The 26,603-nt window shown below is 47.4% G+C and overlaps 1 protein-coding gene across 1 annotated transcript in view; it reads right to left on the bottom strand.

Annotated features, from left to right (window-relative positions):
- suz12b (SUZ12 polycomb repressive complex 2 subunit b) overlaps window positions 1-26,603 on the bottom strand; it is an 83,477-nt gene that overhangs the window by 9,253 nt on the left and 47,621 nt on the right. The window contains exons 8-15 of the mRNA XM_038776928.1: window positions 24,750-24,852; window positions 20,796-20,901; window positions 20,266-20,443; window positions 15,970-16,058; window positions 14,665-14,808; window positions 12,637-12,794; window positions 8,654-8,852; window positions 7,022-7,101 (exon numbers count right to left, since the gene is read on the bottom strand). Coding sequence (XP_038632856.1) covers window positions 7,022-7,101; window positions 8,654-8,852; window positions 12,637-12,794; window positions 14,665-14,808; window positions 15,970-16,058; window positions 20,266-20,443; window positions 20,796-20,901; window positions 24,750-24,852 — 1,057 coding nt within the window. The remainder of the gene's footprint in view (window positions 1-7,021; window positions 7,102-8,653; window positions 8,853-12,636; window positions 12,795-14,664; window positions 14,809-15,969; window positions 16,059-20,265; window positions 20,444-20,795; window positions 20,902-24,749; window positions 24,853-26,603) is intronic.

Here is a 26,603-nt window from a genome sequence, read left to right as displayed (position 1 = left end):
GCCGGATCCACGACATACAACAGCAGATCATCTGCGTACAGCGACCACCGGTGCTCCTTCCCCCTATCCCCGCACAATCCCCCTCCAACTCTTCGAGTCCCTCAGCGCCATGGCCAGGGGCTCAATCGCTAACGCGAAGAGCAGGGGAGACAAAGGGCACCCCTGCCTCGTCCCCCTGGAAAGCCGAAAGTCCGCCGACCTCCTCCCATTCGTCACCACACTCGCCACCGGGGAGCTGTACAGCAACCTCACCCAGCTGATGAACCCCTCACCAAACCCAAACCTCCGCAACACCTCCCAGAGGTAACTCCACACCACCCTATCAAAAGCTTTCTCCGCATCCATGGACGCCACAATTTCTGACTCCCCAGCCGCCGGCGCCATCATCATGACATTAAGGAGCCTCCGCACGTTGCCATGCAGTTATCTCCCCATTACAAACCCCGTTTGATCCTCATGAATCACCGCCGGGACCACATCCTCCACCCACCTGGACAGCACCTTTGCCAACAACTTGACATCTACATTAAGGAGCAAGATCGGCCTGTAAGACCCACACTGAAGGGGGCCTTGTCCCGCTTCAGGAGCAAAGAGATAATTGCCCTGGACATCGTTGGGGGCAGAGAGCGCCCCCCCTCCCACTCCCTAGCCTCATTCAGGGTCCTCACAAGCAGAGGGCCCAGCAAATCTGAGAATTTCTTGTAAAATTCCACCGGGAACCAGTCAGGCCCCGGCGCTTTCCCTGTCTGCATACTTCCCAACGCCTCCACCAGCACCTCCAACTCGATTGGGGCCCCCAAACCCTCCACCCGCTCGTCCCCTACTCTTGGGAACTCCAGCCTATCCAAAAAGCGGTCCATCCCACATGCTTCCCTGGGGGGCACCGCCCGGTACAGCCCCTCGTAAAAGGATCTGAACACCCCATTGATGTCCTTTCCACCCCGCACCAAGTTCCCTCCTGCATCCCGTTTCTAGAGCTGGTGAGCCAACATCAGACTTGACTTCTCCCCGTACTCATATACCGCCCCCTGCGCCCTCCTCCACTGCGCCTCCGCCTTCCGGGTGGTCAGTATATCGAACTCCGCTTGGAGACTGCGGCGCTTCCTCAAAAGCCCCTCCTCCGGGGTGTCTGCATATCTCCTATCCACCCTGACCATCTCCTCCACCAGCCTCTCCCTCTCGGCCCTCTCCCCCCTCTCCCTGTACGCCCGAATAGATACCAGCTCCCCTCTGACTACTGCCTTTAGCGCTTCCCAAACCACCCCAACTCGCACCTCCCCGTTATCACTGGTTTCTAGATACCCCTACGGATCCGCCCGCACACTTCCTCCTCTGCCAAAAGGCCCACATCCAGCCTTCACAGCGGGCGCTGATCCTTCCCCTCCCAAGCTCCAGAACCACTAAATGTGGGGCATGATCAGAAATGGCTATCGCCAAATACTCCGCCCCCACTACTCTCGGGATTAGCGCCCTGCTATGCACAAAAATCAATCCGGGAGTACGCCTTATGAACATGGGAAAAAAAGGAGAACTCCCTACCCCTGGCTCCAAAAACCTCCAAGAGTCCACCCCCCCACAGCACCAAGGCCGTTGCCGGCCTACTGACCGTCCTAGACTTCGAGCAATCCAGAGCCGGATCCAGCACCGTGTTAAAGTCCCCACCCAGGATCAATCCCCCTGTCTCAAGGTCCGGGACGCAACGAACGACAGGCTCTTACCAACCAAAATTGCCACCCCTCAGTTCTTCCCATCAAACCTGTCCCACCCAACTTTTTCTTAGCCTCACCTGATCCGTAACCCTGGAGCATAGCCTCATCCGCTCCCAGCCCCCTCAAGTGAGCCAAGACCCGGGATCGCTTCACCGGACCATTCAGCCCCCTCACGTTCCATGTGACCATCCGAACCCGGGGGGGCCATCCCCCTCCCCCGATCAGCCATAGCTCTTCCTCAACCCGCCACGCGCCCAGGGAACCCCCCAAGCCCACTCCCCACGGTGGCAGACCCCCCCCCCCCCCCCCCTCACCATCCATTCCCTCAGTCCCTGCAGCAACAACCCGGTCCTCCCACCCCCCCAAAAGCTAGCCCCCCCCCCCCCTTAGCTGCGCTACCCCTAACATTGTGCTTCCGTGAGTCAGCTGACTTCTGCTGATCCCGGCTACTCCCGCCATAACCACGACCCCCCCCCAAACACAGCCACCAATCCCACCCTACCAGCGCTGGCCCCGCCCCCAGTTCCTCAGGCGCGGGAAGAAAGCCCGCGCTTCCAACCCAAGCTCCGCCCCTCAACCCAACACACGGGAAAAAGACGGACACATGACCCATCGGGACCCCAAACTACTCCCCAACCCACCAGTGGACTAAACAAAAAAAACCACCACAGTAAATAAACAACAGCCCAGAAAACAACCCCGAAAAAAACAAAATAGCGAAAACGAACAGGCAACATCAATCGGCAAACACAGCCAATATAAACAACAGGATACCCAGGAGGGCAAAGCCTCCAAACAAAGTACATTTTTCCCCAGCCCCCCAGTCCTCAGTTCGAGTCTAAGTTCTCAGCCTGGACAAAAGCCCAGGGCTCCTCCGGAGAGTCAAAATAGAGCTGGCGGTCCTTGTAAGTGACCCAGAGGCGAGCCGGCTGTAGAAGGCCAAACTTCACCTACTTCCTATGAAGCACTCCCTTCGCTCGATTGAAGCCAGCCCTTCTCCTCGCCACCTCCGCGCTCCAGTCCTGATGAATCCTAACGTCCGTGTACTCCCAACTGCTGCTCCACTCCTTCTTCGCCCATCTCAACATGTACTCCCGGTCGGCCAAGCGGTGAAAACGGACCAGTACCGCCCTGGACGGTTCGTTCGGCCTCGGCTTCCGCTGCAGCACTCGATGGGCGCCCTCCAGCTCCAGTGGACCACGAAATGACCCCGCACCCATCAGCGAGTTCAACATTAGGACCACATAGGCCCCCAAATCCGAGCTTCCAGCCCCTCCGCGAGGCCCAAAATCCGCAGATTCTTCCGGCGGGAGCGGTTCTCCATCGCCTCCATCCTCGCCAGCCATTTCTTGTGCAGCGACTCCACTTTCACTGCCAGGTCCAAAAGTTCATCCGCGTTGTCCGAAGCCTTTTGGTGCAGCTCCCGAATCTCCATGGCCTGGGCTGTCTGAGTCGCCACCAGCTTGTCCAGCGAGACCTTAAACGGCTCCAAGATCTCAGCTTTGAGCTCCTTGAAGGAGCGATGAAGCAGCTCCTGCTGCTCCCGCACCCACTGCTGCTGCTTCCCCGCCTGCCGCCATCTTGCTTTTTCTGCCTCTCGCCTTCCTCTGCTGTAAAGCCGACTTTTGGACTGCTCCACTGCGAGTCCAGTCCATCCACCAGTCGCTGGGCACACTGGCTGTGTTTCCCCCCAGGGAAAAGTCAAAAAAGCGCCGTTGCGGGCTCTTAAAAGAGCCCGAAAGTCCAAAAGGGGGGGGGGGGGGTTGCCGAACGTGCGGCTTAGCTTCGCATCGCCGCCACCGGAAGTCCGAATTTCTATATTGTTGTTTGTCGAATTTAGACTTTGCAAGTTAAAAACAATTTATACTTTGCAAGTTAAGTTAAAAACAATAGAATAATTCCATCTCTTGGTTTTTCAAACATTAAACAATTCAAGTTACATCCAATGAATTGACTGCTGCCTTCAGAAAGTACCATCTCATCCCAATACCGTCTCCCACAGTACACAGACCTCATCCCAATACCGTATCCCACAGTAAGCAGACCTCATCCCAATACCGTATCCCCACAGTGAGCAGATCTCATCCCAATACCGTATCCAACAGTAAGCAGATCTCATCCCAATACCGTATCCCACAGTACACAGACCTCATCCCAATACCGTATCCCACAGTAAGCAGACCTCATCCCAATACCGTATCCCCACAGTGAGCAGATCTCATCCCAATACCGTATCCAACAGTAAGCAGACCTCATCCCAATACCGTATCCAACAGTAAGCAGATCTCATCCCAATACCGTATCCAACAGTAAGCAGACCTCATCCCAATACCGTATCCCACAGTAAGCAGACCTCATCCCAATACCGTATCCAACAGTAAGCAGACCTCATCCCAATACCGTATCCAACAGTAAGCAGATCTTATCCCAATACCGTATCCCACAGTAAGCAGACCTCATCCCAATACCGTATCCAACAGTAAGCAGACCTCATCCCAATACCGTATCCAACAGTAAGCAGACCTCATCCCACTACCGTATCCAACAGTAAGCAGACCTAATCCCACAACCGTATCCCACAGTAAGCAGATCTCATCCCAATATCGTATCCCACAGTAAGCAGACCTCATCCCAATACCGTATCCAACAGTAAGCAGACCTAATCCCAATACCGTATCCAACAGTAATCAGATCTCTTCCCAATACCGTATCCCACAGTAAGCAGACCTCATCCCAATGCCGTATCCCACAGTAAGCAGACCTCATCCCAATACCCTATCCCACAGTAAGCAGACCTCATCCCAATACCGTATCCAACAGTACACAGACCTCATCCCAATACCGTATCCCACAGTAAGCAGACCTCATCCCAATACCGTATCCAACAGTAAGTAGATCTCATCCCAATACCGTATCCAACAGTAAGCAGACCTCATCCCAATACCGTATCCCACAGTACACAGACCTCATCCCAATACCGTATCCCACAGTAAGCAGACCTCATCCCAATACCGTATCCCCACAGTGAGCAGATCTCATCCCAATACCGTATCCAACAGTAAGCAGACCTCATCCCAATACCGTATCCAACAGTAAGCAGATCTCATCCCAATACCGTATCCAACAGTAAGCAGACCTCATCCCAATACCGTATCCCACAGTAAGCAGACCTCATCCCAATACCGTATCCCACAGTAAGCAGATCTCATCCCAATACCGTATCCACCAGTAAGCAGACCTCATCCCAATACCGTATCCAACAGTAAGCAGATCTTATCCCAATACCGTATCCCACAGTAAGCAGACCTCATCCCAATACCGTATCCAACAGTAAGCAGACCTCATCCCAATACCGTATCCCACAGTAAGCAGACCTCATCCCAATACCGTATCTGACAGTAAGCAGATCTCATCCCAATACCGTATCCCACAGTAAGCAGACCTCATCCCAATACCGTATCCCACAGTAAGCAGACCTCATCCCAATACCGTATCCCACAGTAAGCAGACCTCATCCCAATACCGTATCCAACAGTAAGCAGACCTCATCCCAATACCGTATCCCACAGTAAGCAGACCTCATCCCAATACCGTATCCCACAGTAAGCAGACCTCATCCCAATACCGTATCCCACAGTAAGCAGACCTCATCCCAATACCGTATCCAACAGTAAGCAGACCTCATCCCAATACCGTATCCAACAGTAAGCAGACCTCATCCCAATACCGTATCCAACAGTAAGCAGATCTCATCCCAATACCGTATCCAACAGTAAGCAGACCTCATCCCAATACCGTATCTGACAGTGAGCAGACCTCATCCCAATACCGTATCCCACAGTAAGCAGACCTCATCCCAATACCGTATCGGACAGTAAGCAGACCTCATCCCAATACCGTATCCAACAGTAAGCAGATCTCATCCCAATACCGTATCCCACAGTAAGCAGACCTCATCCCAATACCGTATCCCACAGTAAGCAGACCTCATCCCAATACCGTATCCCACAGTAAGCAGACCTCATCCCAATACCGTATCCAACAGTAAGCAGACCTCATCCCAATACCGTATCCCACAGTAAGCAGACCTCATCCCAATACCGTATCCAACAGTAAGCAGACCTCATCCCAATACCATATCCCACAGTAAGCAGACCTCATTCCAATACCGTATCCCACAGTAAGCAGACCTCATCCCAATACCGTATCGGACAGTAAGCAGATCTCATCCCAATACCGTATCCAACAGTAAGCAGATCTCATCCCAATACCGTATCCAACAGTAAGCAGATCTCATCCCAATACCGTATCCAACAGTAAGCAGACCTCATCCCAATACCGTATCTGACAGTGAGCAGACCTCATCCCAATACCGTATCCCACAGTAAGCAGACCTCATCCCAATACCGTATCCCACAGTAAGCAGACCTCATCCCAATACCGTATCCAACAGTAAGCAGACCTCATCCCAATACCGTATCCCACAGTAAGCAGATCTCATCCCAATACCGTATCCAACAGTAAGCAGACCTCATCCCAATACCGTATCTGACAGTGAGCAGACCTCATCCCAATACCGTATCCCACAGTAAGCAGACCTCATCCCAATACCGTATCCCACAGTAAGCAGACCTCATCCCAATACCGTATCCAACAGTAAGCAGACCTCATCCCAATACCGTATCCCACAGTAAGCAGACCTCATCCCAATACCGTATCTGACAGTAAGCAGATCTCATCCCAATACCGTATCCCACAGTAAGCAGACCTCATCCCAATACCGTATCCAACAGTAAGCAGACCTCATCCCAATACCGTATCCCACAGTAAGCAGACCTCATCCCAATACCGTATCCAACAGTAAGCAGACCTCATCCCAATACCGTATCCAACAGTAAGCAGATCTCATCCCAATACCGTATCCCACAGTAAGCAGACCTCATCCCAATACCGTATCCCACAGTAAGCAGACCTCATCCCAATACCGTATCCAACAGTAAGCAGATCTCATCCCAATACCGTATCCAACAGTAAGCAGACCTCATCCCAATACCGTATCCAACAGTAAGCAGACCTCATCCCAATACCGTATCGGACAGTAAGCAGATCTCATCCCAATACCGTATCCAACAGTAAGCAGACCTCATCCCAATACCGTATCCAACAGTAAGCAGACCTCATCCCAATACCGTATCCCACAGTAAGCAGATCTCATCCCAATACCGTATCCAACAGTAAGCAGACCTCATCCCAATACCGTATCTGGCAGTAAACAGACCAGCCAATGGAGTGTAAAAAGTTCTAAAAATTACCCGTGCTTCATAACATGCAGGTTCCACAGTTTCATTACTTCTTTCTCTCCTTCATTAACATCGGTGAACTCATCGATTTGCTACAGTAAAGGAAAACAAAAATTTTAGTTCAAACACCAATTCAAAAATTTTGTTGAAACCTGCCTGATGCCAGCATGACAAGAACGTCCTTGGAAAATAAACGTAACAGGACAAATCAGTACAAAATTGTACTGTGGTACAGCACCACCATGCTCAATTACACTTAAGTTAATATAATTTGGACAAAAGGGGTTTACATTGTATAAGCTCAATCAACTTCTTGTACTGGTGCCACAGACCAGCAAGAACCCAGGTTCAATTCCCAGCCCATGCCAACACAGTTTAACTTATGAAGATCCCTCGATTCGCTCCAGCAGTACAGCAGAGGGGAGCCAGAGAGATTCATTTGGAACTTGTGCAGATGGATGTTAGGCAATGAAGCCTTCAGAGATTCTGAACAAGGACAGCCCCAGTCAGAGTTCTACCACCACTATCCCAAAAACAAGACCAAATGCTGATCTGACACACGGATTAAGGTGTCAGCAATAGACACAAGCCTTAACACCAGTGACCACCTTCAAAAGAAAAGGGAGAATGGAGGGGGTAGGGGGCGAGAAAGGAAATTAGCCACCGCAGGCAGAACAGGGGTTATTTTCTTGCCTGACAATCAGTGGAAAACCAAAGACCAATTCACCATCTCTTATCACCCACCAAGACCCAAACTATTGGTCATTTTGTCTGGCAGTGTTTTTTTTTAAATTTAGAAGACCCAATTCTTTCTTCCAATTAAGGGGCAATTTAGCGTGGCCAATCCACCTACCCTGCACATCTTTGGGTTGTGGGGATGAGACCCAGGCAGACACAGGGAGAATGTATAAACTCCGCAAGGACAGTGACCCAGGCCGGGAGCGAACCCAGATCCTTGGTGCCGCATGGCAGCAGTGCCAACCACTGCGTCACTGTGAGGCAGCAGTGCCAACCACTGCGTCACTGTGAGGCAGCAGTGCCAACCACTGCGTCACTGTGAGGCAGCAGTGCCAACCACTGCGTCACTGTGAGGCAGCAGTGCCAACCACTGCGTCACTGTGAGGCAGCAGTGCCAACCACTGCGTCACTGTGAGGCAGCAGTGCCAACCGCTGTGCCACCATGAGGCAGCAGTACCAACCACTGCGCCACCACGAGGCAGCAGTGCCAACCGCTGTGCCACCATGATGCAGCAGTGCCAACCGCTGCGCCAGCGCAAGGCAGCAGTGCCAACCATTGCACAACCGCGAGGCAGCAGTGCCAACCACTGTCACCATGAGGGAGTGTTAAACAGTGTGCCACCGTGAGGCAGCAGTGCCAACAACCGTGCCACCACGAGGGAGCAGTGCCAACAACCGCGCCACCGTGAGGCAGCAGTGCCAACCACCGTGCCACCATGAGGGAGCAGTGCCAACCACTGTGCCACCATGAGGCAGCAGTGTTAAACATTGTGCCATCGTGTTGTAGCAGTGCTATTCACTGAAGCTACGGTGCTAACCACTGAGCCACTGTGAGGCAGCAGTGCGAACCACTGCGCCACCCTTATACGGCAGTGTTCTGATGGAGGAAAATATTGAACACTTAACTGTAATAGTTTTCTCTCTCAACCACTCGGGGTCCTTTTCATCCTCACTGTCCACATCCATCTCCTGTGGTCTGAGGGGAAGACAAGTGTCACTGTGGAAATAAAGGCGATTGTGGCCACTGATGTAGGTACGCTGCTGCTCCACTTCCCCATCTTCAGACTCCAAGAACTCAGAGAGACTGGGTTTAGTGCGTTTCGGCCTTGAAAAAGTTAAGAAAAATTTTGAATGGATTGGCCTTCATGGATTCCTTTGACTCGACAAATTAAATATTTCATACCGACAGGAAGTATCCCCGCCCCAAAGCGCATGCATAAAGATACTCATAGACCTGCTAGTTTTTCTTGTGATTAATATATTGCCTATTCCAATTATATACGTTGCAACCTACTTCTGGAGGCCACATGTTTCACTTGTCGATGCAAAACCAAGTTATTCAATCCTCAAGTCAATGGGGAACACTTCTATGGCCGTGGCATTTAGAATGGGAGGTTATTGTAGCCATTCAATAACCCTATTTACGGATCATACAGGCCTATCTCGCTCCTCAATGTTGACGCTAAGTTGCTGGCGAAGATCCTGGCCACCAGGATAGAGGACAGTGTGCCAGGCGTGATACATGAGGATCAGACAGGATTTGTCAAGGGACGGCAGCTCAACACGAATGTGCGGAGACTACTAAATGTTATTATGATGCCGGCAGTGGAAGGGGGAGGCTGAGATAGTGGTGGCGCTGGATGCGGAGAAAGCATTTGATAGAGTTGAGTGGGGGTACCTGTGGGAGGTGCTGGAGCGGTTTGGATTTGGGGAGGGATTCATCAAATGAGTGAGGCTGCTCTACGCGGCTCCGATGGCGAGTGTAGTTACCAATGGAAGGAGATCGGAGTACTTTAGGCTCTACCGTGGGACCAGGCAGGGGTGCCCCCTGTCCCCCTTGCTCTTTGCACTGGCGATTGAACCTTTGGCTATGGCGTTGAGGGAGTCAGGGAGATGGAGGGGTCTGGTGCGGGGTGGGGAGGAACATCGTGTATCGCTGTATGCGGACGACCTGCTGTTGTATGTGGCGGATCCAGAAGGGGGAATGCCGGGGGTGATGGAGCTGTTAGCGGAATTTGGGGGCTTCTCGGGCTATAAGTTAAATTTAGGCAAGAGTGAGGTATTTGTAGTACACCCGGGTGATCAGGAGGGGGGAATCGGGAGACTCCCATTTAAGAGGGCAGTGAAGAGTTTCAGATACCTGGGGGTGCAGGTGGCCAGGAGTTGGGGGACTCTCCATAAGCTTAATTTTACCAGGCTGGTGGAGCAGATGGAAGAGGAATTTAAAAGGTGGGACATGGTGCCGCTATCGTTGGCGGGTAGAGTGCAGTCCGTCAAAATGACGGTTCTCCCGAGGTTCTTGTTCCTTTTCCAGTGTTTGCCCATCTTTATCCCTAGGGCCTTTTTTAGAAGGGTGACTAGCAGCATCATGAGCTTTGTTTGGGCGCATGGGACCCCGAGGGTGAAGAGGGTCTTCTTGGAGCGGGGTAGAGATGGTGGGGGGCTGGCGTTACCCAATCTCTCGGGGTATTATTGGGCGGCCAATGTGTCGATGGTGCGCAAGTGGGTAATGGAGGGGGAGGGGGCAGCATGGAAACGGATGGAGAGGGCGTCCTGTCGCGATACAAGCCTGGGGGCCCTGGTAACGGCGCCGTGGCCGTTCCCTCCTACGAGGTATACCACGAGTCCGGTGGTGGCGGCTACCCTCAAGATTTGGGGGCAGTGGAGGCGACATAGGGGAGAAGTGGGGGGCTCGATGGAGGCTCCGTTAAGGGGGAACCATAGGTTCGTCCCGGGGAACATTGATGGGGGATTTCAGGGTTGGCACAGAGTGGGCATCAGACAGCTGAGGGACCTGTTTATTGATGGGAGGTTTGCGAGCCTGGGGGAGTTGGAGGAGAAATTTGGGCTCCCCCCGGGGAACATGTTCAGGTATCTGCAGGTAAAGGCATTTGCTAGGCGGCAGGTGGAGGGATTCCCTTCGCTTCCCGCGAGGGGGGTGAGCGACAGGGTGCTTTCGGGGGTCTGGGTCGGAGAGGGGAAGATATCCGATATCTACAAGGTTACGCAGGAGGCGGAGGAGGCGTCAGTAGAGGAGCTGAAAACGAAGTGGGAGGGGGAACTGGGGGAACAGATCGAAGACGGGACATGGGCTGATGCCCTGGAGAGGGTTAATTCTTCCTCCTCGTGTGCGCGGCTTAGCCTCATCCAATTCAAGGTGCTGCACCGGGCCCACATGACTGGGACGAGGATGAGTAGGTTCTTTGGGGGTGAGGACAGGTGTGTCAGGTGCTCGGGGAGTCCAGCGAACCATGCCCATATGTTCTGGGCATGCCCGGCACTGGAGGAGTTCTGGAAGGGGGTGGCGAGGACGGTGTCGAGGGTGGTGGGATCCAGGGTCAAGCCAGGATGGAGACTCGCGATTTTTGGGGTTGGGGTGGAGCCGGGAGTGCAGGAGGCGAAAGAGGCCGGTGTGCTGGCCTTTGCGTCCCTAGTAGCCCGGCGAAGGATCTTGCTACAATGGAAGGATGCGAGGCCCCCAAGCGTGGAGACCTGGATCAATGACATGGCGGGTTTCATTAAGCTAGAGAAGGTCAAATTCGCCCTGAGAGGGTCGGTACAAGGGTTCTTTAGGCGGGTGGCAGCCTTTTCTCGACTTTCTGGCTCAACGATAGGGTACGGGGACAGCAGCAGCAGCAACCCGGGGAGGGAAAAGGGGAGGGAAAAGGGGGGGGGGCCAACAATGACTATGTTTGTTTATTTAATTTTAATATTTTTTAAGTTCTTTTGTTGTTCATTAGGGTTGGGGGGGTGGGGGGATGTGATACATGCGCCGATACGGTCTGGGGGTGTCACAGTTATTATGGGTTATTTTGTTGCATTTCATTGTTTGTCGTTATGTTTTATAGTTTCTGTAAAAAAATTCCAATAAAAATTATATAAAAAAAAAAAACCCTATTTACTAGATTTCACTCCTAGCTATTTGATTACACTCCAATTTAAAGCACTGGGATGATCACATTGGAGTTCCCAGTAATTTACCAAGAAAGTATTTGATTCTCCACCCGGACGTAAGTCGACAGCAGTGTGTGACGCGAAGGTCATTTACTGGCCAAGGGTGGTGCCGAGTCCGGAGGTAGCGATCTTGGGAGTGTCGGAAGATCCGGGGGTTCAGGGGGCAAAAGAGGCCGGCGTCTTGGCCTTTGCCTCCCTTAAGCCAGGAGACGGATCTTATTAATGTGGAGGGACTCGAAGCCCTCGAGTGTAGAGACCTGGGTTAGTGACATGGCTGGGTTTCTCAGTCTCGAGAAAATAAAGTTCGCCTTAAGAGGGTCAATGTTAGGGGAAAATTAAACCAGAACATCAGGCAGCAGAATTTACTGGGATTATATTTCTACGCGTTTTATCCCATTTTGTTTCCTAAAAATAAATTTGTATCCAATTCTTTTTTCCCCAATCAAGGGGAAATTTAGCATGGTCAATTTACCTACCCTGCACATCTTTTTGGGCTGTGGGGGCGAGATCCACATAGACACGGAGAGAATGTGCAAATTCCACACGGACAGTGACCCGGGGCCGGGATCGAACCAGAGTCCTCTGCGCCGTGAGACAGCGGTGCTAACCACTGTGCCGCCCTCTTTTGTCCCATTTCAGTTTCCTGAGCATTGCTGGATAAACCCAAAAGATGTCCACAGCTAAAGAGATAGCATATTAATAGGGCCATTTGTGTGCCATCCTCATGGCTCCATGGCATGTAACCAAGTCACTTGCATAATGCCAATGGTGACATACAATGCAGTTCTCCAAACAGCTGATCTGATCAATTAGGAAATGTGATTATCATTTTTTTTTTAAACTGCTGTATCTATGCATTTACTGGCCACGTGACGAGACTTGCAGTAAACCTGGCTGTGTTCCTTTAAACTATGAGGGCATTTAAGTGTTATTACCTGCAGACCAAGATGTGTGTCACTGGTGTCCTTTTCACGGGGCCATTGCGGCTAAAGGCAAACCCAGGCTGGGAATGAATATCCTGAGGATTTCCTGCATACGAGCCATCATAACACTCGTTGATAGACACGTCTATCCTAGCACCTTTAGGATGCGGCTGCAGAGAAATAAAAAAACAAGCAGATCTATGAACTATTAAGTCATGCAGAATTTTTCAGACCATTTAAGTATTATAACACTAGGATGGAAGCAGGTTCTGAAGTAATGGGCAGTGGTAGAACATTCCATTCAGCAATAAAAACAATATGCCGCATAAACTCAGCAGGTCTGGCAGCATCTGTGGAGAGAGAAATAGAGGTTAACATGGAGTCTGTATCACTCTTCAGAGCCTGAAGCTATGAAGAAGTCATACATACAGACTAAAAACGTTAATGCTATTTCACTCTCCACAGATGCTGCCAGACCAGGGTTGGTCTTGGCACTTGATTTTATTTCAGATTTGCATTTATTTCATTTATTAAAAAAATATCTTGTACCTACAAACAGAAATGATTCATGGCAACATAGATGCACTTATGCCAACTTGCAAATAATGTTATTCATGCTTAGATCTCTACAGAGCAATTTAATCATGTTTCAAAGTTGACCGATTTAGATACAAGTGCATATCCAGTATAGCTCCAGCCATTTCAACGCTCATCTTTCACATTCTGACGCAATGGGGAATTTGGATTAGACCATTTGTGTCTTGGTCAAAAAAAATCCATACGATACCAAGAGATTATCAGATGCTTAAACTGCGAAGGAGCAGCATTTTCAATCCTATTCGAATCAGGAATCCACAGCATCAATAAGGCATTTCAAAATATCCAAGCATGGATTAAAGAGGAAAGAAACTGGGGCTTCCTTAGTTTTTCTTTTAATAATTCTTGGGCTGTGGACATCAATGGCATCACCATTAACATTTGCCCTGGAGATTGTGATGAGATGCACATTTTTTTGAACCATTGCAGTCCATGTGGGACAAGTACACCCACAGTGCTATTGGGAAGGAATACAGGATTTTGATTCAAGAACAGCAATGTGTTCACTTGGGTAAAGACAACCTATATTGAATTTCAGGCTTCTGTGGGCTCATTTGACCACAGCCAAGGCAGTGATCAGTGAGATACAAATGCCAATCTTCCTTAGAATGATCCCTGCCTTAAAGTACCTGCCAATCAAACAGCTCTCTACACTTCATTACATTTTGGAATGGGTGTGAAGAACTTGTATTGATATAGCATCTTTAACATAGTGAAATATCACACGGTGCTTCACAGGAACTTTCTTAATCAAATTATGACACCAAGCCAGATAAGGAGCTATTCTGTCAGATGGCCAAAAGCTTGGTCAAAGGAATATGTTTTACCCAGCATCTTAAAGAAGGAAAGCAAGTAGAGAGATGTCGGGAATGTATGCTGCACTTGGGGCGTAGGCAACTAAAGATGCACATAATGGCCACCAATGGTGAAGCCATTATAATTAGGGATGCATCAGAGGGCTGAATTACTGAAGAACAATTATCTCAGATGGTTGTAGGATTTGAAAACAAATTTGGGGATATTTAAAATTAAGGAACAGTTTGACCAGGAGTGAATGTAGGTCAACAAGCAGAAGGATGATAAGGGAATGGGCTCTGCTACTAAAAGACAGGGGCAGCATCCAAAGAGTTAGACGGTAGAGGATAGAACATTGGAACGGACGGGGGAAACCAGTCAGGGCTGTGCTAGAATAGTCGAACTTGAGGTAACAAGAGCACGAATGAGTGTTTCAGCAGCAGATGAGCTGAGGACAGGGGTAAAGTTATGGAAATGTGGTCTTAGTGATAGCACAATTGAGGTTGATAGCTCATGTTGGGATCATATCCAAAGTTGTGAACACACTGGTTTAATACCAAACGAAAGGGATACACCTTGCCAAGAAAAAGAACCAACACCATGACTACTGCAAGTTCCCTTTAAGAGATTTCAATAAAGTTCACACACCACGTAATTGAAGATAAATCTGCTATGGCAAAGCTTGAGGTGTTTAAGCAGACTGTATAGCTTCCGACAGTTCAGCGTGCACCAAGGACAATGCAAATCATCTCTGGCTTCAGTTTGCTGGCGTGTATTGTTGTTATAAAGGAACTGCAAAAATAAATGCAAATAGTTTAAGAAAGTGGAAAAACATTAACCCAACTTGTCATACATGGTGCCTGCCAGATTCAACCAAATTTAAAAATCTAAAGCTTTAGAACAGGGGTGGCCCGCATGCGGCCCGCCAAAGGTCTTTATGCAGCCCACCAAGATCAAGTCATTAAAAAAAAAAAAAAAAATTTTTTAAATTTTAAGGTTAATGGGGGGGGGGGGGCTGTTGGGTTATAGGGTGGATACGTTGACTTGAGTAGGGTGATCATTGCTCGGCACAACATATGTTTCATGTGAAGTTTCTACTTTAAAATATTAATTAATAAAAATTAATTGCTTTTTTTTTCTTTAAAAACCTTTTATTTTGGCTATTTTAAATATTAATTATTTTACTTAATATACTATGCGGCCCTTTAAAATTGTGAATTTCTGAATGTGGCCCTTGCACGGAAAAGTTTGCCCACCCCTGCTTTAGAACAAACAAAATATATGATACTGTTTGGGTGGCACAGTGGTTAGCACTGCTGCCTCACGGCGCCGAGGTCCCAGGTTCAATCCCAGCCCTGGGTCACTGTCCGTGTGGAGTTTGTACATTCTCCCCATGTTTGCGTGGGTTTCACCCCCACAACCCAAAGACGTGCAGGTTAGGTGGATTGGTCATGCTAAATTGTCCCTTAATTGGAAAAAATGAATTGGGCACTCTAAATTGTATCCAAAAGGTTGGGTGGGTGCTGGGTTGCGGGGGTAGGGTGGAGGTGTGGGCTTAAGTCGGGTGCTCTTTCCAAGGACCGGTGCAGACCCGATGTGCCGAATGGCTTCTGCACTGTAGGTTCTATGATTCCACAAAATGGATATGTATTTAACCTACCAAACTAATTGACTCTCATTTTTCTTCTCTGTAAATAATACATGCCCTATTACAGTAGACAGAAATCTCAAATAGTTTTTTTGGACAAGTCTAATAAGTAGGCAGAAATCAATTAAAAATGAAGAATTAAATACGAACTGAAACATTTTAAGTAGTGGGCTCTGTCAGATCACAGGCTGCTCTTTAGGCCACTTAAGTATTGTCATTGGGCTTTTGGTGAGTAGTTTTACATACATCTGTGAGGGGAAATCCTTTGAGATAAAGCAGCAGACAAACTTCAAACACAACTGTACCTGATAAAATATCCTTAGTTTCTGCCGCGGTTCCACTGAAACTTGCTCCTTTTTAGTTTGAAGTTCCGTTGTCAGAGAATCTTTTACAGCTGTGCATTAAAATAAATCCAAGTGTTAATTTGTAATTTCTCAAACACACTCCCCATGATTCACACTAACTCTCACTGCTGATCATGTTCCAAATGTATCCACTTGTTTCAAGAAGTGGGTTTATTTAAAAGTACCATTCCCAGTTTTTGTTCAGTGATAAGGTTCTCTAACCAGTTCTTTGTCTCAGCTTTCAGACGAGGCACAATTCCCTTAGGTTGATGCGACAGATCCTGCAGCAGACGAGCAGAGGTGCTCTCCCCAGTATCCTGGCCAATATTTGCCCAGCAAAATCCTGGAACTCTCTAACAGCACTGTGGATGCACCCACACACAGTCTGCAGTGATTTAAAAAGGCAGCTCACCACCACTTTCTCAACAGCAATTAGGGATGGGCAATGAATGCTGGCCCAGCCAGTGACGCCCATATCCACTGAATGAATCTTTAAACAATCACTACAACAGATGAGATCTTTATTTCACTGCTGTTTCTGGGACATTGTTGAGCATAAATTGGCTGCCATGTTTCCTACATCATAAGTGACCAAACCTCAAAAGGGTGTTTCATTGACTGCAGAGTACTCTGGGTCATCCCGAAGTCATGAAAAGTGCAATAGAGATGAAAACCCATCCATTAAGACGGAGACAAATGGAGGATTTTAAGAAAATTGGGTTAGAAATGCATTAGTCAATTTAAGGCTTAAGTCTGGGGTTAGACTGTGACTGACTGCAGTGGTCCTGTTTCTTATAGAAAAAAGATTCGGCTTTGCAGGTTCCAGAAGTTTTTAGCAACCAGACAGTGAAATTGACAGAGGAATGTGTTTTTCAATAAGGTCGAGAAGTCAGCACGGTGACACAGTGGTTAGCACTGCTGCCTCATGGCACCGAGGACCCAGGTTCGATCCCGGCCCCGGATCATTGTCCGTGTGGAGTTTTCACATTCTCCCATGTCTGTGTGGGTCTCACCCCCACAACTCAAAGATGTGCAGTGTAGATGGATTGGGCACACTAAATTGCCACTTAATTGGAGAAAAAAAAAGAATTGGGCACTTGAAATTTAAAAAAAAAATTTGCTCATTTACAAACTGCTCAGACCGTTGTAGAATCTGAGGAAATGTGGAACGTCATACCTGGTGCATCCACCATTTCTGTAGCTCTCGTCTAGAACCCTTGGATGTCCTGGGGATTTGGCTTTTTGTCCCTTACATTTATCAAACACTTTCTCTAGCTGCTTCCCTTTTTACATATTTATGGATAAAGTAGACGTGGAGCGAATGCTTCCTCTTGTGGGGCAATCTAGAATGTGGTCATAGCCTTAGGTTAAGAGGTCACAAATTTAAAACAGAGTTGAGGAGAAACTGCTTCTCCCAAGGGTTGTGAATCTGTGGAATTCACTACATCAGAATGCGGTGGATGCTGGGCAGCGAGTAAATTTGAGGAGTTAGACAGATTTTGAATTGGCAATGGGTTGAAAGGTTATGGAGAACCGTCAAGATGGTGGCGTTAAGGCCAGGATGAGATCAGTCATGATCGAATTGCGGAGCAGACCTGATGGGCCAAATGGTCCAATTCTGCTACTATATCTTTTGAAATTAAATGAAAAATGAAAATCGCTTATTGTCACGAGTAGGCTTCAATGAAGTTACTGTGAAAAGCCCCTAGTCGCCACATTCTGGCGCCTGTTCGGGGAGGCTGTTACGGGTATCGAACCGTGCTGCTGGCCTGCCTTGGTCGGCTTTCAAAGCCAGCGATTTAGCCCAGTGTGCTAAACAGCCCCTTATGTACTTATGTAGAAACTTTTTACAATCTATTTGATTTTCCGGACTAATTTGTACACGTTTCATTTAACTAGAATTTTCTTCCTTTAGTGTTTACTGTTAACTCTATAGTTAACATTAACTATAATTTCCTTGCTTTAGAATCAACATTAACCAATACATCACTAATGGACATCTAGCTTGTTCTTCCTCTATGTCCACTGTGTTCAGCAAACAGTGGAAGATACAGCAGGCAAAGCAAGCTGCAAGATCCACCTGAGCACATCAATTCTTCAACCAACAGGATTGCTCTGTACACAGTGAGAAATCTCACAATGCAGCTTTGAATAAATACTTAGTTTCAATCAGAATTACATTTAACAATTTAAAATCAGTGGGTACACACGATGCAAAGGCAGCATCAAATTTGCATTGTCAAAGTTTAATTAAATCAGCAACAGGAAAGCTTCACCAAATTGAGGATAGACTACATTACAGCCCAGGCTGATGACAGGATTGAAACAGTGAGATTTAACAGGCACTAAGCATATATTCCTAAATAAATTAATTCCCATCGAAACATTTGAACAGCTAAACAAACAATTCTGCACGAGAAACTATTAACTGCAATTCAAATTAGACACTAGTGTGCAAAGCATGCATTAACATTATAGGAAGGATGTGGAAGCATTGGAAAGGGTGCAAAGGAGATTTACCAGGATGCTGCCTGGTTTGCAGGATAGGTCTTATGAGGAAAGGTTGAGCGAGCTAGGGCTTTTCTCTTTGGAGCGGAGGATGAGAGGCAACTTAATAGAGGTTTATAAGATGATGAGGGGGGATAGATAGAGTGGACGTTCAGAGACTATTTCCTCAGGTGGATGTAGCTGTTACAAGGGGGCATAACTATAAGATTCAGGGTGGGAGAATTATGAGGGATGTCCGAGGTAGGTTCTTTACTCAGAGAGTGGTTAGGGTGTGGAATGGACTGCCTGCTGTGATAGTGGAGTCGGACACTTTAGGAACTTTCAAGCGGTTATTGGATAGGCACATGGAGCATACCGGAATGACAGGGAGTGGGATAGCTTGATCTTGGTTTCGGACAATGCTCGGCACAACATCGAGGGCCGAAGGGCCTGTTCTGTGCGGTTCTGTTCTATATTCTATGTTAATACAAAGCAATTGTACTTCAGTCTGTGCCTGCAGGAATGGTCAGTTTGGCTCAGTGGTTTCCGCTCCACTCCATTTCCCCTTAATCAGCATCAGCAAAAGAGATCAACTGGCCATTTGCCTCATTGCTGTTGGTGGAGATGTCAGCGCACAAACTGGCCATATTTACCAACAATGATGCTCACTGCACTTCAAAACGAATTCAATCACAGGCCAAGGACACGAAAGATGCCATCTAAAATGCAATTTCTCTTTCCTTAGACTACAAGCAGCAGCTTTCTACAGACATCCCATACATTTCCTGCTAAATGCAAAATTACTTAATTTGTATTTAAGTTAAAGATGCCCTGGAAAATAATGCCTGAGGGCCCACTTCTATGTCAAGCGGAGATCTGCTTATAACCCAGAGAGGGGGGGCCTGAAACCACTTCTCAACCCTTGAGAAATGCCTTCATTCAGCAGATGATAGACACTAGGTTGCAGTCACAAGGGTTCAAATGCTACCAGTTGCTATCTGACAACTTTAAGCAATGTTTTAAAAATCTGGAAGTTAAAAGTCTGTATCAATCAGCAACAGTGTTCACAAAACGGTTGGATTAACACTGTAAAAACCCACCTGGCTGACTAATGTCTTAAAACTTGCTGTACTTACCTGGTCTGTGTCTATGTGGTTCCAGTCTTACACAACTTCAACTGCCTTTGAGTGGTCGAATGAGCCACTCAGTTGTATCAAATCGCCATAAAGTACCCCACCACAACCTTCTCAGGGCAACGACATATGGCCAATAGGTACCAAAAGGAATAATTTTTATAACAAAGTGCATAAATTCAATGGTGGGGGAGCAAATCCTTTTCTGCAGAGCACGAAACAAGAGTAGCCCCTTCGGACCATCTGGGCTTGTTCAATCATTTGAATCAGACCATGATCTCAGGGCAGCAAGGTGGCGCAGTGGTTAGCACTGCCGCCTCATGGCACTGAGGACCCGTGTTCGAATCCCAGTCCTGGGTCAGTGTGTGTGGAGTTTGCACATTCTCCCCGTGTTTGCGTGGGTCTCACCCCCACAACCCAAAGATGCGCAGGGTAGGTGGATTGGCCACGCTAAATTGCCCCTTAATTGGAAAAAAAATAATTGGGAACTCTAAATTTATATTTTAAAAAACAAACAAAACAAATCTATAACTAAAACAGCCGTTTACAGCTGACATATAGGAGTGAAAATGAGACCTTTATGAATTGAAGAGCAGTGGATTCTGCAGCATATCTCATGTTTGCTGGTGGTTCTTACCAAGGGTCTGTGCTGGTTTCACCAAGTTGAGCTTGGTCTCTGCAGCTATGGTATCTGTATTGCGAGTTGCAAGAGGCTTAGCAACTGGTGCCGTGGATCTGTCCGCAGCGTCTCCCGTCCATCGAAGGGTGAACTGGAGTGTAGGACCCTGAGAAAAGGTTTCAAAAGGAGGTAACCGCTGTAAAATAAACCAAGATATTAATTAGAACAAAAAACTTTTTGACAGTCACTATTACTAACTTTCAAAATATTCACAAGCAGAGTCTCACATCAGAACAGAAATCCTGGCGCAGACTTTCAACTTAATGCCAGTGTAAAAACTGCAACGCGAGATGGTCAGCCAACAATAGAAATGCAAAAGAAAACAAGCAGCGGATACGAAATATCAGCTTTATGCCTATGCAGCAAGTCGAAAATCTAACAGTCAAGAGGCCAGCAGTCGGTCACAGCAAAAACGTATCCGAAAACACCGATTCAGCACTGCAACATGGAGGTGAAATGACCGGGGGGAGGGGGGGTAAAATACACACCTTCCCATCCAAAATGGTTTCCCAAGTTGCTCTTTTCTTGCTCACAGGGCATTCATCCATTTCCTGCATGGCTACTTCATACTCCCCATCGAGGAGCTGCAACCGCCTGCAAATCAACACTGTTAGATTCACAGGACCACAACGATCTGCACAAATTCCGGTTACTAACAGTGACGACAGTGAGCAGTGTTTCCCACACATGGTTGAAGATAGACAACTCCTTTCAACTAATGGGATTTTAAAATTCAAAAACAAATGGGTGATGGAGTCAGTAATAACGTCTGGCACTCCCATGCTCAAATCAAATCCAGTTTTCTACTGATGCTGACCCACCATGAGTAGTTTGATAATTCCACCCAGAAATAATGGGGATCCTGTAGATGTAGTATATCTGGACTTCGGGAAGGTGTTTGATAAGGTGCCTCACAGAAGGTTAATACACAAGGTGACATCACATGGGGCAATTTATTAGCTTGGATGGAAAACTGGCTGACGGACAGGAGACAGAGTCGGGGTAAATGGGTCTTTTTCTGGATGGCAAGATGTAACTAGTGGGGTGCCACAGGGTTCGGTCCTTGGGTCCCAACTATTTACAATCTATATTAACGACTTGAATACAGGGATAGAAAGTTCTATAGCCAAATTTGCAGAGGGCACAAAAATAGGCGAAACAGTAAGTTGCAATGAGGAAATAAGAACCTTACAAATGGATATATAGGTTGAGAGAGTGGGCCAAAATGTGGCAGATGGAGTTTAACGTGGATAAGTGTGAGGTCATGCATTTTGGTCGAAAAAATGAAATGGCAACTTATTATCTAAATGGGGAGAGACTTTGGGGAGCTCCGATGCAGAGGGATCTGGGTGTCCGCATGCATGAGTCACAGAAAACAAGCATGCAGGTGCAATGGTAACAAGGAAAGCAAATGGAATATTGGCATTTATAGCAAGAGGAGCTGAGTACAAAGGAAAGGAAGTACTGTGGCAACTGTACAAGGCATTGATCAGACCGCACCTAGAGTACTGTGCACAGTTTATTTGAGGAAAGATGTAGTGACATTGGAGGCAGTTCAGAGGAGGTTCACTAGATTGATTCCAGAGATGAGGGGTTTGTTGTATGAAGAGATTGAACAGTTCCGGCCTCTCTAGAGTTTCGAGGAATGAGTGGAGAACTAATTGAGGTATTCAAGATGCTAAAAGGTATGGATAAAGTAGACGTGGAGGTGATGCTCCTCTTAAGGTCATAATCTTAGAATAAGAGGTGGCAAATTTAAAACAGATTTAAGGAAAAACTGCTTTTCCCAAAGGATTGTGAATCATTGGAATTCACTACCCCGAATGCAGTGGATGCTGGGACAGTGAGTAAATTTAAGCAGGAGTTAGACAGATTTTTGATTGGTAATGGGTTGAAAGGTTATGGAGAACGGGCAGGACGGTAGAATAGAGGCCAGGATGGGATCAGCCATGATCACATTGAGGGCATTTTGGCTCAGAAGGCTAAATTGCCAACTCCCGCTCCTGGGACATGTGTTCGAGGGAGGAAATGCTCTGGCTGATTTCGAAATCCAGCTCTTGGCCTGTAACATTGTAGGTAGCAGATGAGGAACATATCAGCCATGATAGAATGGCGGAGCAGACTCAATGGGCCTAATGGCCTAATTCTGCTCCTATATCTTATGAACTTATCTTATGCAACTGGCGTGTGCGAGTGGGGTGAAATTTACTGGAATGCTCGAAATACCCAAGAAATCTGTGGAATGGCTGGCTCTTCAGCCAGGTCCATGCCCAGTGGAGATGCTTCATCGTCCAGCAGTGAATGTCTCTGCCCTCCCTTGCAGCTATTTATCATACATCTGTCATTGTTTTCAATAGATTAATAACTCTGGTTTAGCACACTGGGCTAAATCACTGGCTTTTAAAGCAGACCAAGGCAGGCCAGCAGCACGGTTCAATTCCTGTACCACCCTCCCCAAACAGTCTCCAGAATGTGGCGACTAGGGGCTTTTCACAGTAACTTCATTGAAGCCTACTTGTGACAATAAGCAAATTTCATTTAATTTCATTTCAACTCGAGTGATTTTGGCAAAACTGATTGCTCGAGTATTGAGAGGAACAATTGAAAAATCATTTTTTAAAGATGATATCATGGGGAAGATTTACAATTATTAAACCCGAGAATTACGTTCTCTCCAATTGAAAATTCCACATTTTCTTAACCTAAACTGAATTTGCACTGGAAACAGTCTATTCCCTCCTCTATTAGGTTCATACATTTATAAATTCCATTATATTATACATGCACATTTTTCTATCCAGCATTAACAATAATTTCGGAAATTAGACAAAGAAAAGAGAACTACTCCTATAGGACATCGGAGATCTGGGGCATTGCGTCAACTACTTTATGGTAGTCTTGAAAAACAAGCTATAAACAAAGATCACTACCTCAACATGCAAGCACAACCAAAACTAATCTCATGTTCACCCAGGGGTGATGCACACGTTCCCACAGCGATTGTTACACATCAAAAGCAGAAAACCCCTGGCTGATTTCACTCTCTGGCTCAGGGTTCAATAATTACCTCTGGACAGCAGTTCTACATTTCTGCATAAATGTAATCTGCAAACTGAAGTAGTTTAAGCAGAATTTCAACACCATGATCACTTCCCTAGCAGTTAAAATGATGCTAATGGAGTTGAGTGGACAACCGTTCAAGACTACTGCTAAACTCTTGGCTAAGTGCAAGTGCTTATGGTCAATTTCTCTTCATTAAATTTAGGAATAAATATTGCAAGAACTTGCTCTTCCTATGTTTTACACAGAAACTTGCCAATCCAATGTATACTCAAAGAAAGCACTATCCAGCATCCTGAGTAACCTATTAAAAAGGCAAGTAGATAACATAAGCTTGATGGCACACTGATTAGCACCGCTATCTGTGTGGGGTTTGCACGTTCTCCCAGTGTCTGCGTGGGTTTCCCCTGGGTGCTCCAGTTTCCTCCCACAGTCCAAAGATGTGCGGGTTAGGTGGATTGGCCATGCTAAATTACCCCTTAGTGTTCAAAGATGTGCAGGTTAGATTACAGGAATAGGGTGGGGTAAGTGTGCCTGGGCAAGGTGCTCTTTCAAGAGGGCTATTGCAGACTCGGTGGGCCCAATGGCCTCCTTCTGCCTTGCAGGGATTCTATGCTTTTATGATCTTCCTTCTCAAATCAGACTAACTGCAGTACTTTCTATCATAGACAGAAACTTTGTCTTTTATTTAAAAATGGACAAATATTCCAAAATACAGACAAAACATTAGGTAGCCATCCACAAAAACTACAGGGACCATGTGTTCCCAAGACAGTGCATCAACAAGCTTTCTCCCCAAGGACAGTCCCACAATGGAACAAATGCCAAAGGAAACAGTCACAGCCCATCACTTTGGATCAACACCCATCTCTAAATTGCGATTTATAAGTTTCGACATGCCTGGTTTAGTTGCATTACTCATGAATATGGAATGTAATACTAACATAATAATTTGGGTACACAGAGGGAGAATTCAGAATTCTCAGCTGGTACGGGAATTGAACCTACGCTGCTGGCCTTGTTCTGCATCACAAATCAGCTGTCTAGCCCACTGAGCTAAACCAGCCCCTGGAAGTTAAAGCAGAATCAAAATACATACACCCCAGGGTGGCACAGTGGTTAGCACTGCTACCTCATGGTGCAGAGGACCCAGGTTCCATCAAAGCCCATCGTCTGTGTGGAGTTTGCTCATTCTCCCCGTGTCTGTGTGGGTCTCACCCCCACATCAAAAAGATGAGCAGCACAGGTGAATTAGCCGCGCTGATTTGTCCCTTAATTGGGGGGGGAAAAAGAACTGGGTACTCTTAAAAAAAAAAATTTTTTTTAAATACATACATCCCTTTCACCTGGACTCCACACTGACAGCTTTGCTGTGTTCTTACCTATTTTTATCAAAGACGGTCATCTGAGCTACAAAGGTTTTCTCCCCATCATCCTTGTGAGACGAATTTCGCTTTCGCCTACTAGGAAGCTCATCTGTTACTTCTAAAAACAAAAGCCCCACATCAGAAGTGGTGATTTCAGTTACAATTCTGCCGTAATATCAGGTTATCAGAATAGCATGCTGATGCATTTGTCTCGAAGAATATGCATGTAAACCTTCCAGAAACAATTTAGTGTGACCATATTCGGTAGTGTAGAAACTAAAATTGCATTAAATCATAATGCCCAGGAGTGCCTCCCGAAGATAGGTGAAGATCAGACGGGGTTCGTGAGAGGGAGGCAGCACTTTTTAAACATCAGGAGGGTATTGAATGTCATTATGGCACCGGCAGAGGGGAAGGAAACAGAAGTGGTTGTGGCATTGGACACTGAGAAGGCGCTTGACCGGGTAGAATGGGGGTACTTGATGGCAGTTCGGGAGCGGTTTGGGATTGGGCCAAGATTTGTGAGCTGGGTAAAGCTACTATACAAGGAGCCGAGGGCGAGTGTCCGCACAAACAACATCAGCTCAAGATATTTTTCTCTCCACAGTTGGATTAGGCAAGGATGTCCTATGTCCCCCCCTGCTGTTTGCACTCGCAATTGAGCCGCTGGCCATTGCATTGAGAGGTTCGGGGGTATGGAAAGGAATGGGGGGGGGGGGGGGGTCCTGCAGATACAATATTTCTAGTTTGGTGGGGAGAGTGAAAGCCGATCTGGCAAGGTGGGATGGTCTCCCTCTGTCACTGGCGGGTCGGGTAATGGCGGTTAAAATGAACGTATTGCCTCGATTTCTGTTTATTTTTCAATGCCTGCCAATTTTCCTGCCAAAGGCTTTTTTCAGAGAGAGTGAGGGAAGGATTACTTCGTTCATACGGGGAGGGGAGGAGGCCACAGTTAGAAAGGTGCTGCTACAGAGGGGAAGGCAGGCAGGGGGTTTGGGTCTCCCGAACCTGATGTACTACCACTGGGTGGCAAATGTGGAGACGGTGTAGAGCTGGATCAGAGGGGTTGATTCCCAGTGGGTCAGAATGGAGGACAGTTTGCGCAGGGGGTCGAGATTGAAAGCACTAGCAACAGTGCCGCTCCCGATAGCCCTGGGGAAATACTTAGGGAGTCCGGTAATAATAGCTTCATTGAGAACTTGGAGGCAGTTTCACCAACACTTCAGGTTGGGGGCAGGGTCGAGGGAAATGCCGATTTGGAGGAACCACAGATTTGAACCAGGGAGGTAGGATGGAAATTTTTGGAAATGGGAGGAGAAGGGGATTAAGACACTAAAAGATTTCTTTCTTAGGGGTCGGTTTGCAGGATTGAAGGAGTTGGAAGCGACGTATGGGCTGGAGCAGGGAGAAGTGTTTAGATACATGCAGGTTCGAGATTTTGCGAGAAAGGAGATAGAGCTTCCCGGTGGAGCCAGCCTCCACATTGCTGGAGAAGGTGCTAACGACACCTTCATATGTTTTGGTCCTGTCCAAAGCTAGAGGATTACTGGAAGGAGGTTTTTAGGGTAATTTCTAAAGTGGTGCACGTGAAACTGGACCCGGGCCTCCGGGAGGCCATATTCGGGGTGTTGGACCAGCCAGGGTTGGAAACGGGTGCGGAGGCAGATGTTGTAGCCTTCGCCTCGTTGATCGCCGAAGGCGGATCCTGTTAGGATGGAGAGCAACCTCTCCACCCTGTGCCCTGGCGTGGCGGGGGGACCTGTTGGAATTCTTGACTCTTGAGAAGGTTAAGTTTGAACTGAGGGGAAGGGTGGAGGGGTTCTATAATTCATGGACATTATTCATTATGCACTTTCAAGAATTGGATAA

Source organism: Scyliorhinus canicula, chromosome 18 (genome assembly GCF_902713615.1).
Source record: "Scyliorhinus canicula chromosome 18, sScyCan1.1, whole genome shotgun sequence".
Classification (NCBI taxonomy): Eukaryota; Metazoa; Chordata; class Chondrichthyes; order Carcharhiniformes; family Scyliorhinidae; genus Scyliorhinus; species Scyliorhinus canicula.
Note: the sequence above shows the minus strand (reverse complement) of the source record. Positions and strands in the feature narration are given on the sequence as shown.